The following is a 24,581-nucleotide window of genomic DNA, read 5'->3' on the forward strand; positions in this document are numbered from 1 at the left end:
CTTTCTACATTAAACACTAAGATGAGCTTTATATGTATTCCTCTTACATTGGTATACCTGGCAACAAACTCGTAGATCATTATGCTCAAATGGCTTCAACAGATACCACATCAAAAAAATTCACATCCAAATTTGCAAAGATTTATTAATAGGAGCATACAGATTCACCAAGAGATTGTGGCAAACGTACTGGAGCTCTTTGAATACTTTGTTACGTGCTATTCAGCTCTCATTGTGTAAGCCATTATATTCTTGTCCCACGGGAATTTCTAGAGAAAACCTTGGAATTATATGAAGAATCCGCATAACCCAAACCGAAATAACACACAGCTTTCTGATGAGCACGTAAATGTAAATAAAGAAAATTGCGTTTCTTATATTTTTATAATATATAACGATGTCGAAAATCGTGTTATGTTTGAACTTTTATCTATCTTAATTATTAATTTTATTTTAATTTAAATCACCTAATAATTTAATAGAACATTTTTATTACTTCTAAGGCAGTATAAAATTTGTGTTAGGATTTTGTGTTAATATTTATATATAGTTCTTATGAAATATAAATTACCAGAAAACATTTTCTTATTAAAGCATACTTTAAAATCCTTTAATAAATCGTGACAATCGATGTCATGTACCGTAATAGAAAAATAGAAAACTTTGAATATTTTATAAAAAGTATACTGATATCTTTTATATTGCTACATATATATGGATTCTAGATAATATTATAAACTTTTAAAAATATATTTTGTTTTAATACATACCGAGAACAATAATCCATCTCCAAAAATCGACATCTACTATTTTGTGGAGGACCGTCAAAACTGATTCTTGACTGAGACGTAGTGTTTCTGACAGGGACCTCATCAGGACGTCCAAAGCATGAGTTGATTTGTACACTTCAGTTCTTTTCCTGTTCAGAATGGCCCTTGCCTCTGGAAAAGATCCAAAACTTTTTATGTATTTTGCAGGACAGTATTCAAGGAAATTAAGTTATTGTTAAATTTTTTGCACAAAGTAGCTATAAAAAACATTGTTATGGTTTTTTAAATTAAAGATTAGAGATTGCGTGTGCCAAAAAAGTAATGTCCCCACAATAACTTTTTTATTATGACAAAAATATTTAACAGTAAAAACTAAAATAATTTTCTTTAATGCAAAGTTTATAATAACAGGTGAAATTTATTTTATATATAATATCTAGAATTAGATTATTTCCAATGTCTAGAAATTTCTTTATTTTTTTTATTTTTGTAATAAAATAAATTTGTCAATAATTGAAGCAACAATCAGTAAGATTTAAGTATCTGGGCTAAAACTTTTATCTGCAGACAAAGAAGTTTTCCTCTTTTTTTGAGATTAACCACATCATTAAATAAATCTTGGTTCTGACTTTACAAAATTTGAGTTGAATCTGAAAATCTAAATTTTAGTTGTCGTTTAAATATTGTTCCTTGTGGAGAAAACTGCTAAATTAGACCAGTGGCTTAAAAGGAGTGATTCGAACTATATTTGATCCAAAGCTAAGCAGAACTATCTTTTTTCTTCGTCATTTTTGTTGTTTAGATATTTGTTGTTTGTTTTGGCATAAAAAATCCGTTCCATTTTTTTTGTGTAGCTTCTCAAACTTCACACACTTATACAAATGACTACTACCAGTGTTGCCCAAAATCGGTCTTGGTCTTGCAGTCTTGTTCTTGTTCTTACGCAAGACCAAGCCCAAGACCGCCTAATTTTAGCAAGACCAAGATCAAGACCGACCGTGCAAGATTTGGGCAAGAACAAGACTAAGCCTGCGAGTCTCTTACGTCTTACAGTTAGGACTGAGTGTCGTTTTAGGAAGTATGGTAGTTTGAAAAAGAACACATTTGCCACGTACTCATTTTTACAATGTAAAAATAAAATATTTTGTACATTCTTTCTCAGCAGACGACTTTTTTGTTCTGAAATTAATTTTCCAGATTTTGAAAATAGTCGCCCTCAAATCATAAAATAATCTTCTTGTGTTGCGACGCTGTCAGTAATATTGTATTGACTTACTGATAACTTTTTAAAAGACGCCAATATAAAATTATAATTTTATTGACAATTAAAAGACTTTCTTTTCTGATCAATCTATTACAACGTCCTACTAAAGTAAGATCTAAAATAATATTTGGCGATTTTATCGCAAAAATGGGAAGAGAAAAAATCCACAAAAATATGATAAGAGGGAAAAGTAAACACGAAACTTTAAATGAAAACGGCATGCTGCTAATAAATTTTGCAATAGAACATAATATAAAAATTAGTAAGAGAAACAAGCATTATGGTAGGGAGTGCTATATATTTGGGAACTAGATCACCTGTAGTTCTTACTAACGGCACTCTGACAGCTCAACGGTATATTGGTGAAGTACTGCAATCTATTTTACATCACTACCTACAAAGCATTCCAAATGCAATCTTTTAACAGGATATCGCAATACCTCATTTTGCCCGTGAAACCATGTAGTTCATACAAGAATCTGGTATGGAAATATTGGAGTGGCCATCGTGATTAGCTCATTTGTCACCCATCGAACATGTGTGGGATCGAAACCTAAATCGATTGCCATGTCCTCCAGCAAACTTTGTAGACCTGTGGAATGCCATAAGAAAAATTTGGATGAGTATTCGGCAATATGATATAGACCACTTAATTTGATCAACGTCCCACAGAGTTACTGAGTGTATAAAAAATCAAAACATTAGAGTATAATCGAAAAAAAAAACATTAGGTAGAAATTTAAGGATGAATAGAATGGGATTTGAGATGTGGTGCTATAGAAGGATTTTGAAAATATCATGGACTCAACGAGTGCGATGTCATAAAGTACATCAAAACAAGAAAGCTAGAATATTGAGGCCACATTACCAGAGGTGCGAAATATAAGACATTAAGGCTCATATTGCAGGGTAAAATCAAGGGTAAAAGATACATAGGAAGACAAAGAATTTCCTGGATAACAAACTTAAGAGAGTGTTATAGTTGCAGCTCAGTAGATCTTTGCACTTAGCAGCCGCCAATAAGGTACGGATAGCTGTGACGATAGCCAACCTCCGATAAGAGAAGGAACTACAAGAAGCAGAAGAATGGGCTTTCGTTTCAAAAATTTGAAGAAACCGATTAAGGTTTAACAATGTTTGAAAGGTCCAGGGCGATCAACGACCTTTTGTTGTCAGAAGCCGGTAGAAAGTTAATTGATGGAAAATTGTTTATTGGAGACTTAAAGAAAAAACCTAAAATGTATAATTTAGGCATTTTATAGAAATTAAATAAATAGAATTTTGTATTTGAAAATGCTAGAATGTTGTTAGTAAAAAGGGGAGAGCAAAAAGGGAATTGCTAGGAGAAGCTTATTTTGAAGAGGAGACTTTTGTGATCTGTTGCTGGGCCGTAAAACGAACAACATCAAAGTCGAGAGAAATATATATCGAAAGGTTTTACCGGCTTTTTTTTTAATATTGTTAAGTTGGTATTGAGAAAGAAAATAATCTTATTTTTAAAGGAGTTTGATATAAAAGAAAAGTAGAACCAGTTTTGTTTTATTGTATGCTGACTTAGATGAGAAGGCCAGGTTTGATAGTAACAGTATCCGTAAGTAGAACCAAATTTATATACATTAGGGGAACTCAGTATCCACCCAGATGGTAGAGGAGTCTGTTTCGGTATGCTAAATTTGTGTTAGGTTTTGGTAGCAGATCTAAGACAGGCGGTTAGCGAATGGACTCTACACGAAAATCCAGTGCGTGATTTGGATCAATCTCACACAGAGAAATTTTGAAATGGAATCGTTAATAAAATTTTACAAAGTTTGTGTAATTGTTTATAAGCTCAAAAAAGTCAATTAAGGAAAACAATTCAAGGGAATTCAATTTGGACTGGATGTAGCGATATCCATATTTGATATTATTTTTTTTTGTATATATAATGAAATATTTTCAAGGTATTTGATCAATATATTTGAATTATTTTTATTAAACATTTGTTTTCTTTTCATTGTAGTCCTGTTGCATATTTTTACACTATTAAAAGGTATTTAAAAACTTAGAGCAAACCTTGAAATAAAATTTAAACAATAGAATTAAAATTTGACATCTAGAATTAAAGTTTTTGCAATATATTTGAGTAGAATATTATTTTAAATAATTACTGTTTTGTTTTTATCAATTTATTGAACTTGAATATAATTAACATTTGTTTTTTTTTTCTTAAAATAATATAATAATATATATGCATATTCATCATTTTATGTAATTAAGCTCTCCAGTTTTTTATACATTTTTTTTTCCTAGTATGTTTGTTACGAACTTTTAATTTCTTGTCTTCCTTGCTCCTTCATAATTTTAGAAGTCCCCCGTCTTTGTTTTTATTCCTTCATCTGTTACTGACCTGTCAATTTTCCCAACTTTTGCTTTATTATATTTGTTTTATATTGTTAGAAGCCCATTATAGAAAATTTAATATTTTTGCCAGATTTAAAATATTTTGAAAGTTATAGTAATTGCGTGTATCTTAAAATATTATTTAAAGCGAATATCTCAATTTCGAGCAGCAATAAACCTTCTTTAAAAATATTTTGCCTTTTAGGGTTCGAAGCTCCCAAAAACGTTTCTAATCAAATTTTATATCTTAATTTTATGAAGTTCCTTTCCAACGCTCCTTCACAACTCAATCGGTTTATTAGGAAATAAAGGGAAATTTTATTTTGAAAATCAGCATTTATAATTTTTTAGCAAAAAGGGTTAAGGATTCCGGTATTTTAATATTAATTATATAATAATATAATATAACTTTAAAACGGGAAGACTATTTTCGAAGTATATAAGAATCAATAACATTTTGTTTAGATTACTTATTTATCAAAAAAGTGTTTTCCTTGGATATCTGGAGAGTTAACATTAGGAAACAGGAAAACACCATAACTTAAAAAGTGCTGGAAAGACATAAAATATGATCTTTGAACTGATACCATTCCGAATCGAACAACATTATTAAAGATTAGTGCATAGCATATATAAAACAAGCTTAGCAAAACATAGCACGTCAATAAATCAGGTGGACAGGTAGTGGCAGCCTTAACCCTGCGTTAGTCTAGTAGGGTCTAATAGACCCATTGGTTTAAATATTTAAGAGTCATTTATATGTACCTACTCCAACTATACTATCGTTGCGAGTATCTGCCTGCATTGAGTCGAGACATCCGTAGTCACTGTAATGTTAACCGTGGAGCAACACCTGGGTTCTTAGACCTCATCAGACCAAACAAGAGATATATTTTTTTGTAACCAGTAAGTTTATTTATTTTAAATTTTTAAGTAATTTATTGACTTATTTGGTCTAATATTTATAAATAAACAAAATAAATTATTATTACTTAAGCCCGTATATACCAATAACGAATAAACCGCTATTCGAAGAAAAACTTTATACGTAGAATAAATTCAATTAACTACGTTTTACCAACTACAAATAGCCTTATTCGTCTTTTATTCGTCGAATAACTATTTATAGATTTATTTGTTGTTGGTATGGCCCTAACCCTTTTATTTTCTATCTAATTATTAATACTGATATAAGAACATTTATATTACAGGTATAAAATCAATACATTTTTGGCAGTAACGTAAGTCACCAAAAACGATCTGTAGAAAAAACATGTTTAACTTGGCATAATCGGAAAACAATAAAGTTAAAGAAACAAATTGTCAAAAATTACGTTTCCTATTTGGCTTACCCTATTTAGTTGGTTTTTATTGTTCTGATCGAGAAAATGCTCTGTTCGCCAATATATTCCGGAGCCGGATAAGTATGGCCTTAAAATTTTTGAATTAATAGATGCTTAATGTTTCTACACGGTAAACATGGAGGTTTATGTCGGTAAGCAGCTCGAGGGACCTTTTTAGCAGAACCACACAGGTAAAAAGACATCGTTATTAGTCCAATTGAGCTAGTAACTAAAACTAGTCGTAATAAAAGCTTTAATAACTGGTTTACCAACTGCATACTTTATGATTCTCCTCTCATCTGAACACCGATTGACTTCAGTGAAAAATGAGGAGTCGCCGTCACGTCTACTTTTTAAAAAAGATCGAAGTGTTTGATTTTCAGAATGATTTATCAGTAGTGAGTTACATGGGCAAAAACAACAGAAACGTCAATATTTTTTTCCCTTTTTACCATAATAATTCCATTGATACGAATATAGAAAAACAAACAGGCCACGTCATATAGTTACTTTTTATAATATAACAAAGGAAAGTGTAGAGATTGTCGATCAGCTGTCAGCAACATATGATGTGTCCAGATATTGTCGCAGATGGCCACTTACAATTTTTTTCTTCCTCTTCAATACTGCCTCTATTAACGCTTTCGTGATTTACTGAAATAACACTAACGATCAGATAATGAGAAGGTGTACTTTTATTAAATTACTTGAGACGGAGGTACTATACGAGCAACAAGAAATAAAGCTGCAAAACAAAATACTGCCTCGTTCACTACGTAAACTTAATACCAGTAGGAGTGTGCCTATAGACAGTGAAAAAAAACCTAACAAACGACGATGCAAAATGTGCCCACGAAGATCGGATAAAACATCTCAATATTTTTTGTTAAATATATAAAAACATAATATATTCCGCATTCCGTTATGACATGTATATATTGCACAATCGGACAAGCGGCAGATAATGCTACCGAATAATTTGATCTTTTTTTTCATTTGTTTATTTAAGAAATATAACTTTTTCCATGGTGTATTGTTTCAATATAATTTTAGACCTACGGCATTTCAGATATTTTGGTATAACAGACCCCAGTAGATATAAATCGCTAGAATTAAGTACCAGAAATTAGCAGAGATAAAAGCAATTAAATTTTTGGTATCTGATTTATACTGAACAAACGCGTGAAATCGGCAGTCATAGCTTTTGACCCAAGTCCATGCTCCCACTGAAGATAAATAATAAAATAAAAAGAGCCTATTTTATAAGAAATTGGAAAGTACTTATAGGCGATGTCATAATAAAGATATAAAAATTATTATTGGCGATCTTAACGCTAAAGTCGGTCAAAAGACAATCTACCAACTAACTATCGGCAAACCTAATCTTTATGCGGTTAGAAAGCAAAATGGTTTACGTTTAATTAAACTAACAGCATTAGAGTATGCTGTAGTAGTACGTATGTGTTTTCCCCACAAAAATATTTATAAAGCCACGTGGCAACCACCAATTCTTCTTCTTCACGTGCCATCTCCGCGACGGAGGTTGGCAATCATCATGACTATTCTGAGATGCTGCTGCTCTGAATAGTTTAATAATTGTTGTGCATCCGTACCATTCCCTCAAGTTACGCAACCATGAGATTCTTCTTCTTCCTATACTTCTCTTGCCCTGGATTTTCCCTTGTTTAATCAATTGATGTAGGTTGTATCTCTCATTACGCATAACATGCCCCAGGTATTGCAGCTTTCGTGTCTTGATGGTTTCCAATACTTCCATTCTTTTGTTGATTCTTCTTCTCCTGACCAAACCACTAGCTGGTCAGACTAAAATCCAAATTGAGCATGTACTAAACCATGATGGTCGATATTTCTCCGATGTACTGGACGTAAGAGCATGTAGAGGTGCTAATATAGACTACCAAGTACAAAACTGAGAGCACGTATATCTAAAGCTTAAAAGGTCACAGCACAAACTTAACGAAATTTAATAACAAGTTGCTTAAATCTGAAACAGCTAGAGATAATTACATGCAACTTTAAACAAAGCGTTAACAAAAATTTAAGAAAATCTAAACAGAGAAAAACACTAAACCTAATATAAAGAAGCTATGCACACAGCGACTAAAGACTTTTTAAAATCTATTAAGGTCAGAAGATACAAAAACTGGTTCTACGAAGAATATAGATGTATCAGACAACAAGAAAACTAAGCATATAAGAGATTCCAGAACGTTAAGAAGGAAAAAAGGAGCAATACTAAAATGTTTACAATAAATAAAAAAAAGGAGGAAAACTTTTCAAATACCATAAATAACATCAAAACATAAACAAAAAACGGAACAGAAACTAAAACATAAAATTACTTTAAACGAAAACTAAATAGAAAAAAAGCTTATAACATCTAGTGGTGTGATAAAACAGTTATACTCAGTTAATAAATGCCTAAAAGCACAGTTTTTGTGGCAGAAGATTATAGCAGTCTCTATACCGGGCTGTTTAAGGTAGTAAACATAAATCTTTAGAAGAGACACAATACTCAATAGTACCATCAGACAAATGACGACCGTCAAAAACATAATGATAAATGCAAGTACAATGAAATTAAGATAGTAAGTGATGACAAAGATGCAAACAAACACAAATACCCAAGAAAATAACCAAGAAAGAGAAATAGAGAAACCAAATGTGAAATATACAAGACGAATGAGATAGGCAGTCATTAAAGAATACACACAACCTTAAACAAAATTATTAATTAAAACAAAAAATTATAAAGGAACAGGAATAAGAATAGACTGAAAAAAGAAGAATTTTTTTTAATATCAGCTCTTTCTTATCTTAATTAAGGATTATTAAAAATTGAAATGCAAAATCATTTAATATTTTTTTGTTATTAATAATTAGACTTAGGCAAATATGCCATATGCATATATTGCATATTTTATGCAAATATTTTGGGATTTTGCATATTTATATAAAAAATATTAAATGTCCATTTATTTGGAATTGCTTATTCTAAATAATAATACTTTTAGTTTATAATATTATCGATAGTACCTATAAATACTACCTAATATTTATGGTATTCTTGTAGCAGGTAACCGAATATAATCCCGTAATAAAAGGTTGTGTGTGTGTGGAAGGATAATGGCACAAGGAATCAAGTCCATTTGCCACAGAAAGTTGTATACAGAAGTTTTCTTATAATATGAATACAAAGTTGTGGTTTATGCTGCTTTAAATTTCTATTATTACTTCTTTAATAAAATTTACTAGAAGTTCTAAAGTGTTTCTATTGGCAGTTAATAAAATGGGTGATAGATTTAATGGAAGAAAATATTTTATTTTAATTAGTTTACGAATTAAATCATCTGATTTTTTTAAATGTTCTTTGCAACCGAAGAATATATGGTTGAGATCTCCGTAAGAGTTCTGATCACAACTACAGGCCGATGACTGTATAATGTCCAGCTTAGCAAGGTGCGATGGAAATCGCCCATGATTTGTTTTAAGTCGAAAAACACTTGCCGAAAAGAATTTTGACGTGGAATAGTTGAAAATATATTGGGGTGGAGATGGTAGGGTTGGATGTATTTTAAAATACGTATTTTGTGAGTTCTCTACAACGTTTTCCCACTGTCGTTCCCATTTTAATATTATTTTATTTTTAATCAAATTATAGATGTCACGTATTGTACAAATATTACAATGAACTCCGTTTTGTACTGCCTCCTTGGCCAAACTATCAGCTTTTTTATTACCTAGTATACCTATATGGCCTTTGACCCATACAAATGTTATATTTAATTCTGCTATCAATTTTTTTAAATTGCATAATATAGGGCATTTCATTCTTTCAAATTGTATACTTTTTATTGACTCCAAGGCTGACTTAGAATCAGTTAGTATTACCCCCTCTCGTAAATTATTTGATATTAACCAAGTAATGCCCTTCAAAATTGCTATAAGTAATAAAAGGTTGTTTCAACAATTTATTGCATAGAGTATAAATAGAATTGACTTTTAAAAATAATTTTGTTCCTAAAAACAAAGATAAGACTAATAAATAGCATAATATTGCCCATACTATGCATGCATCCCTTGCTTGGGGACACATATGCAACACATCAAAAAAGAAAATACAAGCGGCACACAACAACAGCCTAAGAGAAGCAGTCAACCTATCAAGATACGTTACAGAAAGATTCCTGTTAAGAGAACTACAACAAATCAAAGTGACTGATACAATGAGATATAAAGCCAGGATAAAGTTCGCAGAAATAGAGAACCACCCCAGTCACATACTAAGAGAGATAATGAGGTATGACGCTTTCCACAGATGGAAGCACAAAAGACCAAAACAACAAATAGTAGACTAGAACAATAACACTAGAGAGAAAATTAAACCAGAGAGAAAACAAAACACTAGAGAGAATCTACTTCAAAATAACAACAACGCACATAGAAGACAGTTCGTAGCTCAAAAACACTCAAGGACTATCGCCAAACACAAAGTGGGCCCGGTTGCCTTAAAGAAGATAAAATCTATATTGTTATATGGTCTTATATTTATATATTTTTCAATGTTATAATATGGACTTTGCACTAATTCTGATTTTTGTTTCAGAGCCACCTACAAAATGAACTACAAAAAACATAAAAAACCGGCCTCGGCCACCAAAAAAATTAAAAAATAATACTAACAAAAATCGGCGTAAGCCACCAAAAAATTAACAAACACCCCAAAACCCGGGCACGTAGGGCCCAACCCCTTGAGCACCAAGTCGCCGAACTGAGCCGGGGCTCAGAGCGGAGACTTGAGGCCCAAGTAAGCAACTTTAGTTCGCGGATAAGCCACATTATGATAACAGGATTATAGCGACAATGCGCTGTCCTGAGTTTCTGCATTCGGTTAGAAAACCATGTTGGGGTTCTATTATCCAGGACCTCCACATGAAGAGCATTTGGCTGATAGTTGTGCCTCTATCGCGCATCCAAGTGCTATAGGGAGAAAAGCGATGGTCTGGAGCATTGGAGCGCGGTGGGGTGACTCCTGTTTTTACTCGAGTTAACACACCTCGCTCCAATGAATTGTTACACCCGAACGTAATTCATAGGGGTGAACATTTCTCACGGGCTGGGTTAATTCAAATTGCTTGCTTGCTTGAATAATTTTGTTCTCAAGCGTGAAAGTTAAAACTAAAGTATCGTCAGTTTAGCACGTTTAATTTGTGACTATTTTGATTTTAAAATGCCAAAAATAACTAATTGTTTAGTTTGTGGCAAAATTGTAAGTACCAAATACCTATCTAATACTTTTCTGTATGTGATATGTTATTTAAATAATAAAATAATTGCCTAAATTAACATTAAAGGGATATAATACTAACACCTATTTACCTATATTTTATTATAAAATAAATATTATACATATCACTTAAATATCAGTACCTGCCATGCGATAGTCGTGCAGTTACTTATTTAATTAATTAAATTAAGTTAATAAAATTTCTTCTATTAATGCCTTTAGTTAAAGATTAAAAAGAACTCGGTTCCAACTGTGTTTATTTTTAATAAAAAATTCTTACAGGTTGCATGTGAAAAGAAATTTCAGATAGATCAACATGCCAGAACTGCGACACATTTAGACAAAAAATATAAAAATAAATGTAGAAAAAAATATCAACCTTCGGTGTCTACGTCTTTTCGGTTAAATGTAGAATGCAATGAACCTCCCTTAAATTTCAGAATACATTATTTAACGGAGGAGTTTTTATTAAAAATGTATGCAAAGAAAAGTCCGGTAGTCCAAAAATGTTTTGAGCTCAGTATTTACAATCTAGTCAAGGAATATTGGCCAAATAAGGACATTTTGACTTCAAGAGAATTACCATGTTTTAAAATAGAATTAGAACACTTGGACAGCATAAAAGTAGGATATCTTAGAGACTACTCAGAATTCCCACAATAAATTCGGAATAGCATGTTCCAAGCTGACATAAAGTCTATGTTCCCTAATTATTCATATATTTTTTCGGATGCATCTAAATTAGATTTAAAGATTACATCTGCCTTTTACGATCCAGATAGAAAATTTAGTACAGTAGTAGATCTAAATATTAAAACCTCGACATATTCCGCTGAATTAATAGCAATATTAGAAGCACTTAAATATATTAGTAATTTGTCAAGAACAAAATCTAATTACGTTATATTCTCTGATAGTAAAAGTTGAATACAAAAAATTGAAAATATTTCTAAATATAACAATATTGGATTTAATTATGTGTACTCTGAAATACAAACTTCAAAAACACATTACACATTGATAATTGGAGATTTTAACGCCAAATTGGGATTCAAACAAGATGATGCAGAATCTGCTATGGGAAACTTTGGATTTGGTGAGACAAATGAGAGAGGTAACAGGCTTCTTGACTTCTTACATCAGGAAAATCTCTTTGTGATGAACTCATTCTTCGGAAAGAAACCCCAACGTATTCAACGATTTCATAATATCAAATCGGAAAGATATTGTTCAGGATGTAACAGTATTGAATAAGTTTTCAACAGGGAGCGACCATAGACTAGTTAGAGCAAAAACCACTTTTAACACTGAAGTTGAAAGAACAAAAATGATCCTCAAAAAGAAAAGTGGAAGGTGGCTGTTCCCAGAAGATATAACACTTTACGAAGAAAATATTAAGACTAGTTTGGAACACACGACTTAGAGAATATCAGCATCAATGAAATGAACAATAATATTACCCAAATATTGAAAGAAGCTGAAAAGAAATACTGTCCTTGTCCTAAAAATAATAACAAAAAATTAAGCCACAACACAAAACATCTTCTAGAGGAAAGAAGAAAACTTAGGGAAAATCAGGATCATAAGCAAAATGAACTAAGAATTTTGAATAAGAAAATTAAAAAGGAAGTTAGAAAAGATCTGAGACGATACAATACGATGGAAATAACTAGAGTAATAGAAGAAAACAAAAGCCTGAAAGTACTCAGACAAAGCATGTCCATTGGAAGAAAAAACGTCCACAAATTAAGAAATGAACAGGGGCAAATCATTGAGGATAGAATTCAAATTATGAATACGATAGAGAGTTTTTATAGACAACTATACAAAGAACAGCAATGTAACCGGAGTGGATCATTACCAAAGATAATCAATCAGGGATCTGAAATTTTACCGGACGTAACACCCAATGAAGTTCGAAGGTCAGTGCAAGAAATGAAAAACAATAAGTCCCCCGGAGGCGATGAAATAGTGGCAGATGCCTTGAAGGTGGCTGGAAAAAGATTATGGCAGGTCCTTGCCAAACTATTCACTAGATGTTTGCAGGAAGCAATAACACCAACCCAGTGGTATAACGCAGAAATTATCATACTTCATAAAAAAGGGGATGCTACCGACCTCAGGAATTACAGGCCCATAAGTCTACTTTCACATATTTATAAACTATTTACAAAAATAATTACGAAACGACTAGAAAATAAATTGGAATTTTATCAGCCCATAGAACAGGTGGGTTTTAGAAAAGGCTATGGAACAAACGATCACCTACTGGTAATAAAAAATCTTATAGAAAAATGCACTGAATATAATAAACCACTAGCTTTAATATTTGTCGACTATGAAAAGGCATTCGACACCGTAAATCAACAAAAAATGTTGGAAGCCTTGACAGAATGCCGAATTGACTATCAGTATATAAATATAATTAAACATATATACCAAAACGCAACAGCCAGTGTTAGAGTGGGTGATCGTCAAACCCAGAAATTCCCGATACAACGTGGAGTACGCCAGGGGGACACCATATCGCCGAAACTGTTCACTACGCTTTTGGAATATATATGTAAAAGGGCAAAACTCACCGACAAGGGCATAAACATAAACGGAGAAAAGCTTAGCCATCTAAGGTTTGCAGATGATATTGTACTAATAGCTGATAGGATAGATGAGGCCAAAGAACTTTTAAATCAGCTCTACCTTTCGTCGCTAGAAGGGGGATTGAAAATAAATATATCTAAAACCCAGATGATGACAAATCTTGTAGTCAGCGAAGATATATGCGTAGGAACAAGATTTATAGACCAGGTAATGGCCTATAAATACCTAGGTCATGAGATTCGCATAGGAAAAGATAACCAAACCGTTGAGCTTCTCCGTCGTATAAGACTGACTTGGGCAGCCTTCGGCAACCTGAACCATATTTTCAAATCGTCTGATATACCAATATGCCTTAAAAGAAAAACGTTTAATCAGTGTGTTTTGCCAGTGTTAACTTACGGTGCCGAAACGTTGACCATGACAAGGAGAATAGTTCAAAAGATCCGTGTGTGTCAAAGGGCGATGGAGCGTGCTATGTTGGGCGTTTCACTACGAGACAAGATCCCAAATCGCCAGCTACGACAAAGAACAGGAGTGGCTGATGCAGTAGAGAGAGTAGCAACACTAAAATGGAACTGGGCAGGTCACGTGGCTCGAATGACAGACAATAGATGGACAAAGCGGATACTGGAATGGAGACCAAGAGATGATGCCTACCGAAGTAGAGGTCGTTCACCAACACGTTGGACTGACGATCTAAAACGTTGTCATAGGAATTGGATGCAAGAGGCATAAGATCGAAATAGATGGAAAATTATGAGGGAGATCTATGTCCAGCAGTGGATAAGCGAAGATTGAATGATGATGACTCTGAAATTATTATAAACCTGGTGGGTACAATAAAATTAAGAGCATCTAACATAATGTTTTGTTGGATAAAAGCTCATTGTGGAATATTAAAATAATGAAATGGCAGACAAAATTGCTAAATATAATGAACCATCTAAAGAATCAAAATATAAATGTGTAATTGAAGATCTAAATTTTTATATAAGGAAAAAAATGATAAATTCATGGCAAACAATGTACAATGTATCCAACAAAGGATTATATTATAAAGATATAAAACCAAAAATACAGTCCTCAACGTGGTTTAAAAACTCAAATTTTAATAAAGATATAATTAGAATACTATCTAGTATAAGATTTAACCATGCTCTGTCTCCGTTACATAAATTTAGAATTAATTTAGCTGAAACTACATTTTGCGAATGTGGCGAAAAAGGCTCAATTGAGCATTTAGTTTTAAATTGCTCATTACATACACGATGTATAATCCAATTTATAATAAAAATATACAAGTATATCAATAATAAAAAAATTCCTATTAAAAGACCTTTTAATTTATCAGATTTAATAAAAACCAATAACTTGCATTTATATAAAATAATTTTTCGCCACATACGTGAAATGAAATTGAATTTCTAAATGTATTATGGAAACAGTGTATATATTTCAAACATAAAAAGTTAGTTATACAAGTCCTTTGTTTTAACCCAGTTCTTAACCTCTCTATCCGTGGTCTAATTTTGTGTTTTCAAATCGCCTTGATAGACCCCTAGGCGTATGTAATAAATCAGCAAAACCGTATATTTTCCTTTTCCTTCCAGTAAAAAAAACTAAAAAAAAAAAATAAAAAATAAAAAATAAAAATATAAAAAAAGAATAAAAAAAATAAAATAAACAAAAAATAAAAAAAAAATAAATAAAAAAAATATAATGATATTAAAAAAAAAATTAACGTAGGTACGTACTTATATGTAAGTCAATAGAAGATAAGATTTTATTGTTGTTACGGGTTTTATTAATAAAAAATTAATAATTCAAAACAAAATAGGCTTATAGATTATGTCGCTAGTTATAAAATGAAAATACACACACAAGAGGTCAATGAACGGAGGTAAAGGAATTAATAGAACCAAAAAACACATACAAAAGGATACGTGGATTCACTACCTAAAAAAGCATGGGAACAACAAACGACACTAGAACCGGAAACACCAGAAATTACCACAAATGAAGAACTTAATATAAATGTACAGGAAGTTCGGAGAATACCTAAAAACCTAAAGAACAGAAAAGCAGCAGGTAAAGACGGGATACCAAATGAGTTACTGAAATATTGTGGAGCAGCAATCATAGAAAAATTAACAACATTAATTAATAAAGTTATAAAACAAAATAAAATACCGAAAGAATGGAGAACGAGCGAACTAATTCTACTATTCAAAAAAGAAGATAAAAAACAGCCAGAAAACTACAGGGTATACACTTGATAAATACTACGCTAAAACTTACAACTAAAATTTTACAAGTGCTAATAAATCAGAGGATAAGTTTAGTAGATGAAAACAGGGTTTTCGTAGTGGAAGATCGTGTACAGATGAAATATTCGTTATAAAGCAAATTACTGAGAAATCACTAGAGTATAATAGACAAGCATTTCTGTGTCTGATTGACCTCAAAAAATCGTTTGACAGAGTAAGACTCAAAGATGTAATCCATCTTCTGTATAATAGAGAAGTTCCCCTAAATATTATAAAAACTATCGATAACATCTACCAAAATAACAAAATGGAAGTTAGAATAGATGGACAGTATTAAACAAGTAATGGAAATAAAATACCTGGGAATTACACTGTCTAGCTATGGAGACCTGGACAAAGAAGTGAGAGATCAAGTACAAAAAGCAAATAGACTGGCAGGATGCCTTAATAACACTATATAGCAAAACAGACACATTGACACTGGGATGAAGTCAAGAATTTATAAAGCCAGTGTAAGACCAATAATGACATACGCCTTAGAAACAAGACCCGACATAGCTACAACGCAAAGGCTACTGGAAACAGCAGAGACGAGAGTACTGAGATGAATTACAGGAAATACGCTGAGAGATCGAAAGAGAAGTTAAGATATTAGAAGAAAATGTAACGTACAGTATATAAATGAATGGACACAAAATAGAAAAAAAGAATGGAGTAACCTCTTAAGCAGAATGGGGGAGACTCGTGACGTCAAAATAGCAAGAGATAAGTCACCAATCGGCAGAAGAAGTATCGGACGACGAATTGAGTGACAATCTTTCATAGAGGTATTAATCCGCCAATGAACAAGCAGAATTGCTTATAAAGAAAAAGAAGAAGAAGAAAAAGAAATACACGCTACTTATTTAGCACATGGAACGAACAGAATTGCAAAAGAAATTAGATAAAAGTTTTCCTTTTGTAAACTCCCTGATATCAAACATAAAAAAGTATTCCTTAAATCTCCTATTTTATATTTAATCTCCTATAATTTCGAAAAATTTGTAAAGAAATGCTTCCAAATATTCAATCTCTGCTAGATGTTAAATCAATTTTAATTTAAAAATATTTTAAATAATACACCAATTATAAATATATGTTGTCATTGACAGTTTGCATATTTTCTAAAAAAAATGCATATTTAATGCATATTTTTGGGTAAATTAGTGCATATTTATGCACATATTTTTCACTTTTTTTGCATATTTGTTCATGTCTAATAATATTATTTAGTAGCAAACTAATATTTACAATTACAAAATAAAGCCGTAAGAAAGTAAACCTACTATTCTAAACAAATTTTCGCCCCAATTTTTCAATATTCACTAGAGCACGCTTTGAAAAATTCCTTAGTTGGAACCTGGAAATTGATTTTATGTACTTCGTGTATTCCTGCTTATACTTTCTAAATGTAGCATGTATGAAATACACAAATATATTTTTATATAAATACATGCAAAGCATCGAGAAGATGAGATACATTTTATGGACCAGGAGACACATACTGAATAAATTTAGGATGAGTTTGTTTTGTATAAAAGAATGGCAAGCAATATTTGCTGTTATTTTTAAATATAGGGGATACTGTAGTATGTATTAGAATTATACAGTCAAAATCAGACATATTACTGTGGGAAAAATTTTTGTAATTTGAAATATAGAGTTAATCGTAAATCGTAAAAAACCTTTAAACCGTTAAAATAGTAATTATTAATCATACTATATTACTATATTACTAAACTAATAATAGTACTATATAAAATAATAATTATTAATAAGAATTATTGTTGCACGTTTAGTTATTTGTGGACGAATAGAATTACAAATACGTAAATATAGTACATATTTAATTACACCAAAAATATAAGGTACAAAAAATGCAAAACGTTAATTATTATAATTATAGACTTATGTATTCAATATTTTTTATTTACTGGCTAAACTTAATGAAGTTGCCTAGTTGTAACCTAGGTGTAGACAAAGATGTAACCCTAAATATGACGACTCGAGTATGATTTTATTTTTCGGACAAAATTCGCGAAATAAACTGTATAATATATGCACTGATTCCTATTCGAAAAGCCAACGAGTCAACACCTCGGCTTCTTCTAATGGTATTTTTAATAAAAAACTTGTCAGTTAATGTGATTTGTTATCAAGTAATTATTGAATGTGAAAATTTTTTTGTGAAACAACTTGGTATGTACTTTTGCAAGAAACTTTATAATTCATACAAACACACTAATAGGCCAGGCATTACGCCTAGTTTTCAATAATTATTTTGGCATCCAGAATATTTAAACATGTTTCCTCAACCCACCGCCCCAAGCTACGCAGCTGTTATCACATCAAATACAGCAAATCCTACACCGGTTACCACATCATATCCTAGCAGAAAGCAAGCGATAGTATTAAATAATGCTCTTCCGGATACAGCTCTCTTCGATTACATTAAGGCGATCGGTGAAATCGTAACACCAAAGCCTATTACCCACGCTTCCCACATATCTAATCAACGCATTTGCATCGTTCTTGCTTCTATTTCTTACGTCGATATTCTTCTCAGAATCCCACCGTTTCCATTAAAAATAAAATCGTCCACATCCACAGACTTATTTCTTCAACTTAAAGATTGTTAATATCTAATATATGTCCATCGATTCCAAATCAACTTATCAAGCAGGCATTAAAAAATGACCTTGATCTGCAACTAGCCTCACCTGTATCTCGTACTGGCTCGTACTGATTCGTATTGGCTTACCTGATGAAGATTATTCCGATATATTAAGTGTTCGATGGGCCATCTACGTAATACCAGATAAGGAAAATTTCTAAATACAAACCTCCGTATTAATACATTTTAAAAACACTTTTCTCCAAATCTTCGTTATATCAGACCAACTTGAATGTTTCCTTTGCCAAAAAGCCGGACACACGGCTGAAACCTGCCAAAACCCATCGGATACCACTACGCACCCGCAATTCGCCCACGTACCTAATGAATTCACCAACAATAGCCTTACCGCACCTTCCGGCACCTCTCACACTTCTGCCTCAAATTCTCCCTCCGACAATTCATCACACCCCTACCTTTAGATTAACCTCAACCTACACCTCCTACTATCGCCCTCCTTATAAGAGCCCATTCAACTGACTCAATTCTCGATTCTTCCCCTGTAATTACCATTTCAGATTCCACTACTCACAGTCCAATCGATCCACATTCACTCCATGACACCTTCTTCCGGGCCCCAAATCAGCGCTCCAAAAAAAATCGAAAAGCAAAGAAACAAAACCATAAGCCACTATCAGCCCGTCTGCCCGCTCAATCATAGAAAATCTTATAGTAGCAATACTTTTTGGTATGACCATCTTTTTGACATCTTTGACATTGGTGTATATCACGTTTAGGATGGGAGGATTCAATTTTAACTATTGTTTTCAATTATTTGGTAACTTGGTAGGTCTTTGTTTTTTTGTTTGTGGCTAATTCTATATTAAAACATGGAAGGCACTTTCAGTACCTCTTTGCGAAATATTAGATATATTTAGAACCTTGTGGTCCAGTTTTTCTTTTTATATCCCCGGTTCCGTCGATACGTGGACATTTTTTTAAAACTATCAAAAAATTATAATTTTCTTTTAGTTAGTATGTGGGAGTAAAAATTTTTTCCCCTTTGGAGCTTTAACGGCTTAGATAGCTTGCTCTTTAAACTTTTACAGTATAGTCTGTGGATGCTGTTTTATTTAGGAGTTTAAAGAGAGATGTATGATACATTATGTATAAATATTGGTGAGTGTTTGGTTGATGAAATATAATTGTCAGGTTTATCTGTTTCTTCTGCAGTATTTTCAAAAGCTTGGAATCGATTACCGGTAGGGAGTGGATGATTTAGTTTTTTTGTTCTTTTTCGACGCCAAACACAGCTTTCCACCTCAACCGTTCATAAAAAATAGTGTTTACTGTGTCAATAACAACTACTACCTACGAAGTATTGGCGCCTGAGAAATTACGCTCACATTTGCAACGTTGCAGGTAAATCAGACAAGAATTCAATATCTGTTTTGGTTCTTATAAGTTAACCTCATTGATTTGTTTTATTTGGTTTCTATAATTTGTACCTAATTTATATGTTTACTGTCTACTTTTGTATCACTACTGATTAGGTTTTAAGTAAATTTGTCACAGTGACTAGCTTTCCCTGTTAATTTTTCGCTGAAACGTTCGATATATTGGAATTTTTACAGCTGAAAAACAATATTTTTTACTTGTTATACAATGATATTTTTTATTTCTTGATGATCGCATTAGTTCACAAAATTTCCTGACGCTCTCACGAATCGAATGCACTAAACTGCATCTCAATCCGTCTTACTCCGATTTTTGAAGGGTCATTGGTTCTTTTCCTTAACAATAATCACTAGAGCAACTAGTAGTCAACAGATATTTAGCTTATTATAGAAATGTACCTTTCTGACGACTGAATAAAAACTTAAAAAAAAACAAAACGTCAAATAAAAACTCTGGATCCTCTCCCAATCATTCTCCGGAACTAGCCAACTTAAACCATTTAATTTTTATGGCGTACGCTAATTAGAATTTTACTTGATGTCGCACTTTTATTTAATTTAGTAACAATACTTTATGGTATCAGGCTTCAGGAGTAAAAAATAAAAAATATTTCAATTTAGCTGCTACTTTCCCAGTAATTATGACTAAAAGAAGAGCACTTCACAAACACTTTTTTTCATAAACTTTATTCACTCTGCCACGTTTCTCTATACACACTCCTTATAGACACTTTAAAGGGTGCTACAGTTATGTGTCAGATAGAGGGAATTATGGGTGAGTAGAAACCGCAAAATTTACATGCATGTGAAGAACTGACGGAGGAACTTTGCATTTTTTATAATAATGGCGAAGGTCTCAGAATTACGTTATGAAAATTTAAACATGCTTATAGAGTTGTTTTATATCAAAAATGTATTTATTTACTATATATTTTGGGTTTTGGTGCACAAGAATTATTAACTTAATTAACTAAATCATAAAAATATAAAACATAAACACAAAAATCCAATTTTTATCATATCATATCATTTTACACATTCTATTTTATTTAACTGGATGTACATTATTCAATATATTTGATTTTAAATACCAAAAGTGACGCAATTTTTCTTTGAGAGTTTGTAAAATTAGTTTTGTTAATTTGTTGCATAATTATAGCAACAATATCTTAAAAAGTAAATTTTTTTGACAATTATTATTTATTTACACTCCATTCTGATCTGTTTCGTGCTTTTTTTCTCCAGTTTTTTTATTTTTAAGGTTGTTATATCATTTTCTATTTGTTCTAAGTATCTCAGCTTCGATCTTCCTCTTGTTCTTTTTCCTACTGTTATCTGTTTGAATATTTTGTTTGGTACTTCACCTTCTTCCATTCTTTCTACATGTTCTATCCAACGCAGCCATCCTATTTTAATGAATGTTATAATATCCGGATCCTGGAATATTTTGTATAGTTTAGAGTTGTATCTTCTTCGCCATATTCCGTTTTCTTTTGTGCCAATATATATGTGTCACAAGATTTTTCTTTCGAAGGTGGCTAACAACGTTTTCTCTCTTTTAGTGAGTGTCCAGGTTTCTAAACCGTATGTGAGTACCGCTCTTATTATGGTTTTATATATTTGGCATTTTGTTTTTCTTGCGACGTTATCTGATCTTAGTTGCCTAATTAAGCCATGGTAACATTTATTTGCAATAAATATTCGCCTCTTCACTTCCTCCATAACGTCATTATCAGACGTGACTAGGGATCTCAAGTATATAAAGTTTTTTACCCCGTCTATGTTGTATTCTCCTATTGTTATATTTTGTGGCTGCCTTATTTCTGCGTTTTTACTTACCTGCATATATTTTGTTTTGGTCTGATTGATTTTAAGACCACTATTTTGTGCAGCTCGTTCTATTTGATTGTATGCCCCCATCATTTCTCTTCTTGATCTTGCGATTATGTCACCATCATCTGCAAATGCTAGTAGTATTTGTACGCTTATATTAATGATTGTTCCTCGTGTACTGACTATTGTGTCCCTCAGTATTATCTCGAGTACGATGTTGAACAAGATGCATGATAGAGCGTCTCCCTGGCGTAGTCCCTTTTTCACATCTATTGTTTCCGTTAATTCATTTTGTATCCGGATTCTAGTTTCTAGTTTTAGAGATTCTTTTATCAGTTCTATTAGTTGTGTTGGTATATTAAATTCTTTCATTGCTTTTATTAAGAATTCTCTCGGTTTATATTGTCATATGCGCTTTCAAAATCTATTAAGAGATGATGTGTGTCGATGTCATATATTCACTTGTTTTTTCGAGGATCTGTCGCAAAACAAATATCTGGTCTATTGTTGACTTCTGTCTACAGAAGCCACTTTTGCCCACTATTTTTTCTAACTGATTTCCTTTTTTATGTAATGGTACAATAATACCGCTATTCCACTCCGCTGGTAGCTGTTTATTCGACCATATCTTTGTTATCAATTCATGTATTATTTTTTGTAGTGCGTCTCCTCCTTTCTTCAGTAACTCCGATACTATTTGATCCGATTCCGGTGCTTTATTGTTCTTTAATTTTTGTCTACTGCTGCTCTAATCTCGGCTATTGTTGGTGGAGTCTTTCCTCTGTTGTCTGCTTGGTCTAATGGTATGTCAGGGTTCGTCTCTCTCCGATCTCCTTCAAACTTTTCCGTAAAATGTTCTGTCCATCTACTTAGTATCCCTTGCTGTTCTGTCAATATATTACTTTCCTTATCTCTACACATCGTTTTTCTCGGTTTGAAGGCTTTTCTGCTTTTGTTTAGTCTCTGATAAAATTTTCTTGTCTCTGTTGATTTACTTAGTTCTTGTAGTTCTTGAAGTTCCTTGTTCATATATTCTCTCTTTTTCTTCGGTGAGTTTTCTTTTCTTCTTTGCGCAGTCGTTTATATTCTTCCTCTGCTTGTCGGGTTCTGTGCCCCTGTTGCATCAGTAAATATGCTCTGTTTTTTTTGTCTGTTATGATCTGACATTCTTCGTCAAACCAGTCATTCGTTCTTGTTCTTCTTTCTCTACCTTCTATGCCTAGTACTTCTTTAGCTGCCTCTTTTATTATGTCTCTGCATTCTTCCCACTCCTTATTTAGGTTTTCATGTGTTATTCTGTTTTCTAGTTTGTTGTTTATCTTTTCTTTATACTCTTTATTTTTGTTTGTTTCTTTGAGTCCTTCTACCTTGTATCGTTCATGTTTAGAAACTCTTTCCTTTTTGATGTTTGAAATTCTAGCGCTTACCCTACTTTCGACCAGGTAGTAATCAGAATCTGCATTTGCCCCTCTTCTGGTGCGGACGTTTATTCTGTTCGATGTTATGACGATTCCGTGACATAAAATTAATTATCCTAATGTCTTATAATCACTCCCAAAATATGAACTCCGTATTCAAAACCGTTTGGAAGATATTTGAAAAAATAAGAATTTCAATTCACCCCTTTAAAGGGTTGTATCTCCCTTATTATTCAGTTTTATAAAAAAGTGTACATAAAGAAGTACCCTTATTTTTGGACGTACTATGAGCTCTAGAAATTAATGTACATAATTCTGGACCATGTTGCATGAATTAAAAGAAACAATATCCTACGATCTTCAAAACCCAAGTTCACCCTGGCTTTGTTTACAAATATTCAAAAAAATTAAAAGCAACTTTCAAACACTAAAAGTTTATGCTTTGATAAAAATAAATTTAAATCGATTCCTTTTAAAATGAACGATTCATGATTCTCCAAAGATGAAGAGTTTATAAGCCAAAAAATTTACACCTTCTTAATTTTACTACTTCAAACACTGCATTAATAAGTTTAAATTTATAAAAGTCGCAATTTTCCTGGTGCTAATTACCAAAAATTGTTTTTTTTTATTTGTAGTAGGTACCTCGTTGCATCTCCTAGTTATTGTGCCATCTTTTAACGAATGTTGGCGATCATTTCTTTAAATGCTTCCCTTTTTTTGCTACGTAAAATATCTGTTCAACATTGAGTTAGTCCAATCGCTGATATTCTTTCAGAATTTTTTCTTTCTTCTAAAGCTTTTTTTATCATTTTACTCTTCCTTGCAGAATGACGTCTAGCAGAGATTATTTATCGTTTTGAAGTATATAGCCCAGATACGATGTTTTTCTTATTTTAATTGTGTTGGTAAGCTTTCTGCCATGTCCAATTTATCTTAACACATTTCATTCAACGAACCTCAATCTGATAGCCATACTTATGTTTTTATTTGAAAACATTGACTTGTATTTTATAAATCGTTTTCGAGCTACTTCAATTTTGACTTTTATCACCTCACCTTGATCTAGTGGTGAGTTTATAATTACTGTAAGGTATTTACACTTGTCGACCCTCTCTAATGGTTAACGCTTTAATGTGAGATGTATGTTTTAGCAGGGTTTTTCGAGATCATCATGTATTTGATTTTATCTATATTTTTTTTAGTTCAATCGTTTTGCTTATTCTGTTATTGATTTCTACAAGAATTTGTGAATTGTCGATATTTTTTGTCATAATTGCAGTATCGTCTG

The 24,581-nt window shown here is 32.2% G+C and overlaps 1 protein-coding gene across 1 annotated transcript in view; it reads right to left on the reverse strand.

Annotated features, from left to right (window-relative positions):
• Window positions 1-24,581, reverse strand: part of prom (prominin) — a 614,595-nt gene that overhangs the window by 318,021 nt on the left and 271,993 nt on the right. Inside the window, exon 10 of the mRNA XM_072540698.1 lies at window positions 771-941. Coding sequence (XP_072396799.1) covers window positions 771-941 — 171 coding nt within the window. The remainder of the gene's footprint in view (window positions 1-770; window positions 942-24,581) is intronic.

This window comes from Diabrotica undecimpunctata, chromosome 8 (assembly GCF_040954645.1).
Source record: "Diabrotica undecimpunctata isolate CICGRU chromosome 8, icDiaUnde3, whole genome shotgun sequence".
In the NCBI taxonomy this organism is placed as follows: Eukaryota; Metazoa; Arthropoda; class Insecta; order Coleoptera; family Chrysomelidae; genus Diabrotica; species Diabrotica undecimpunctata.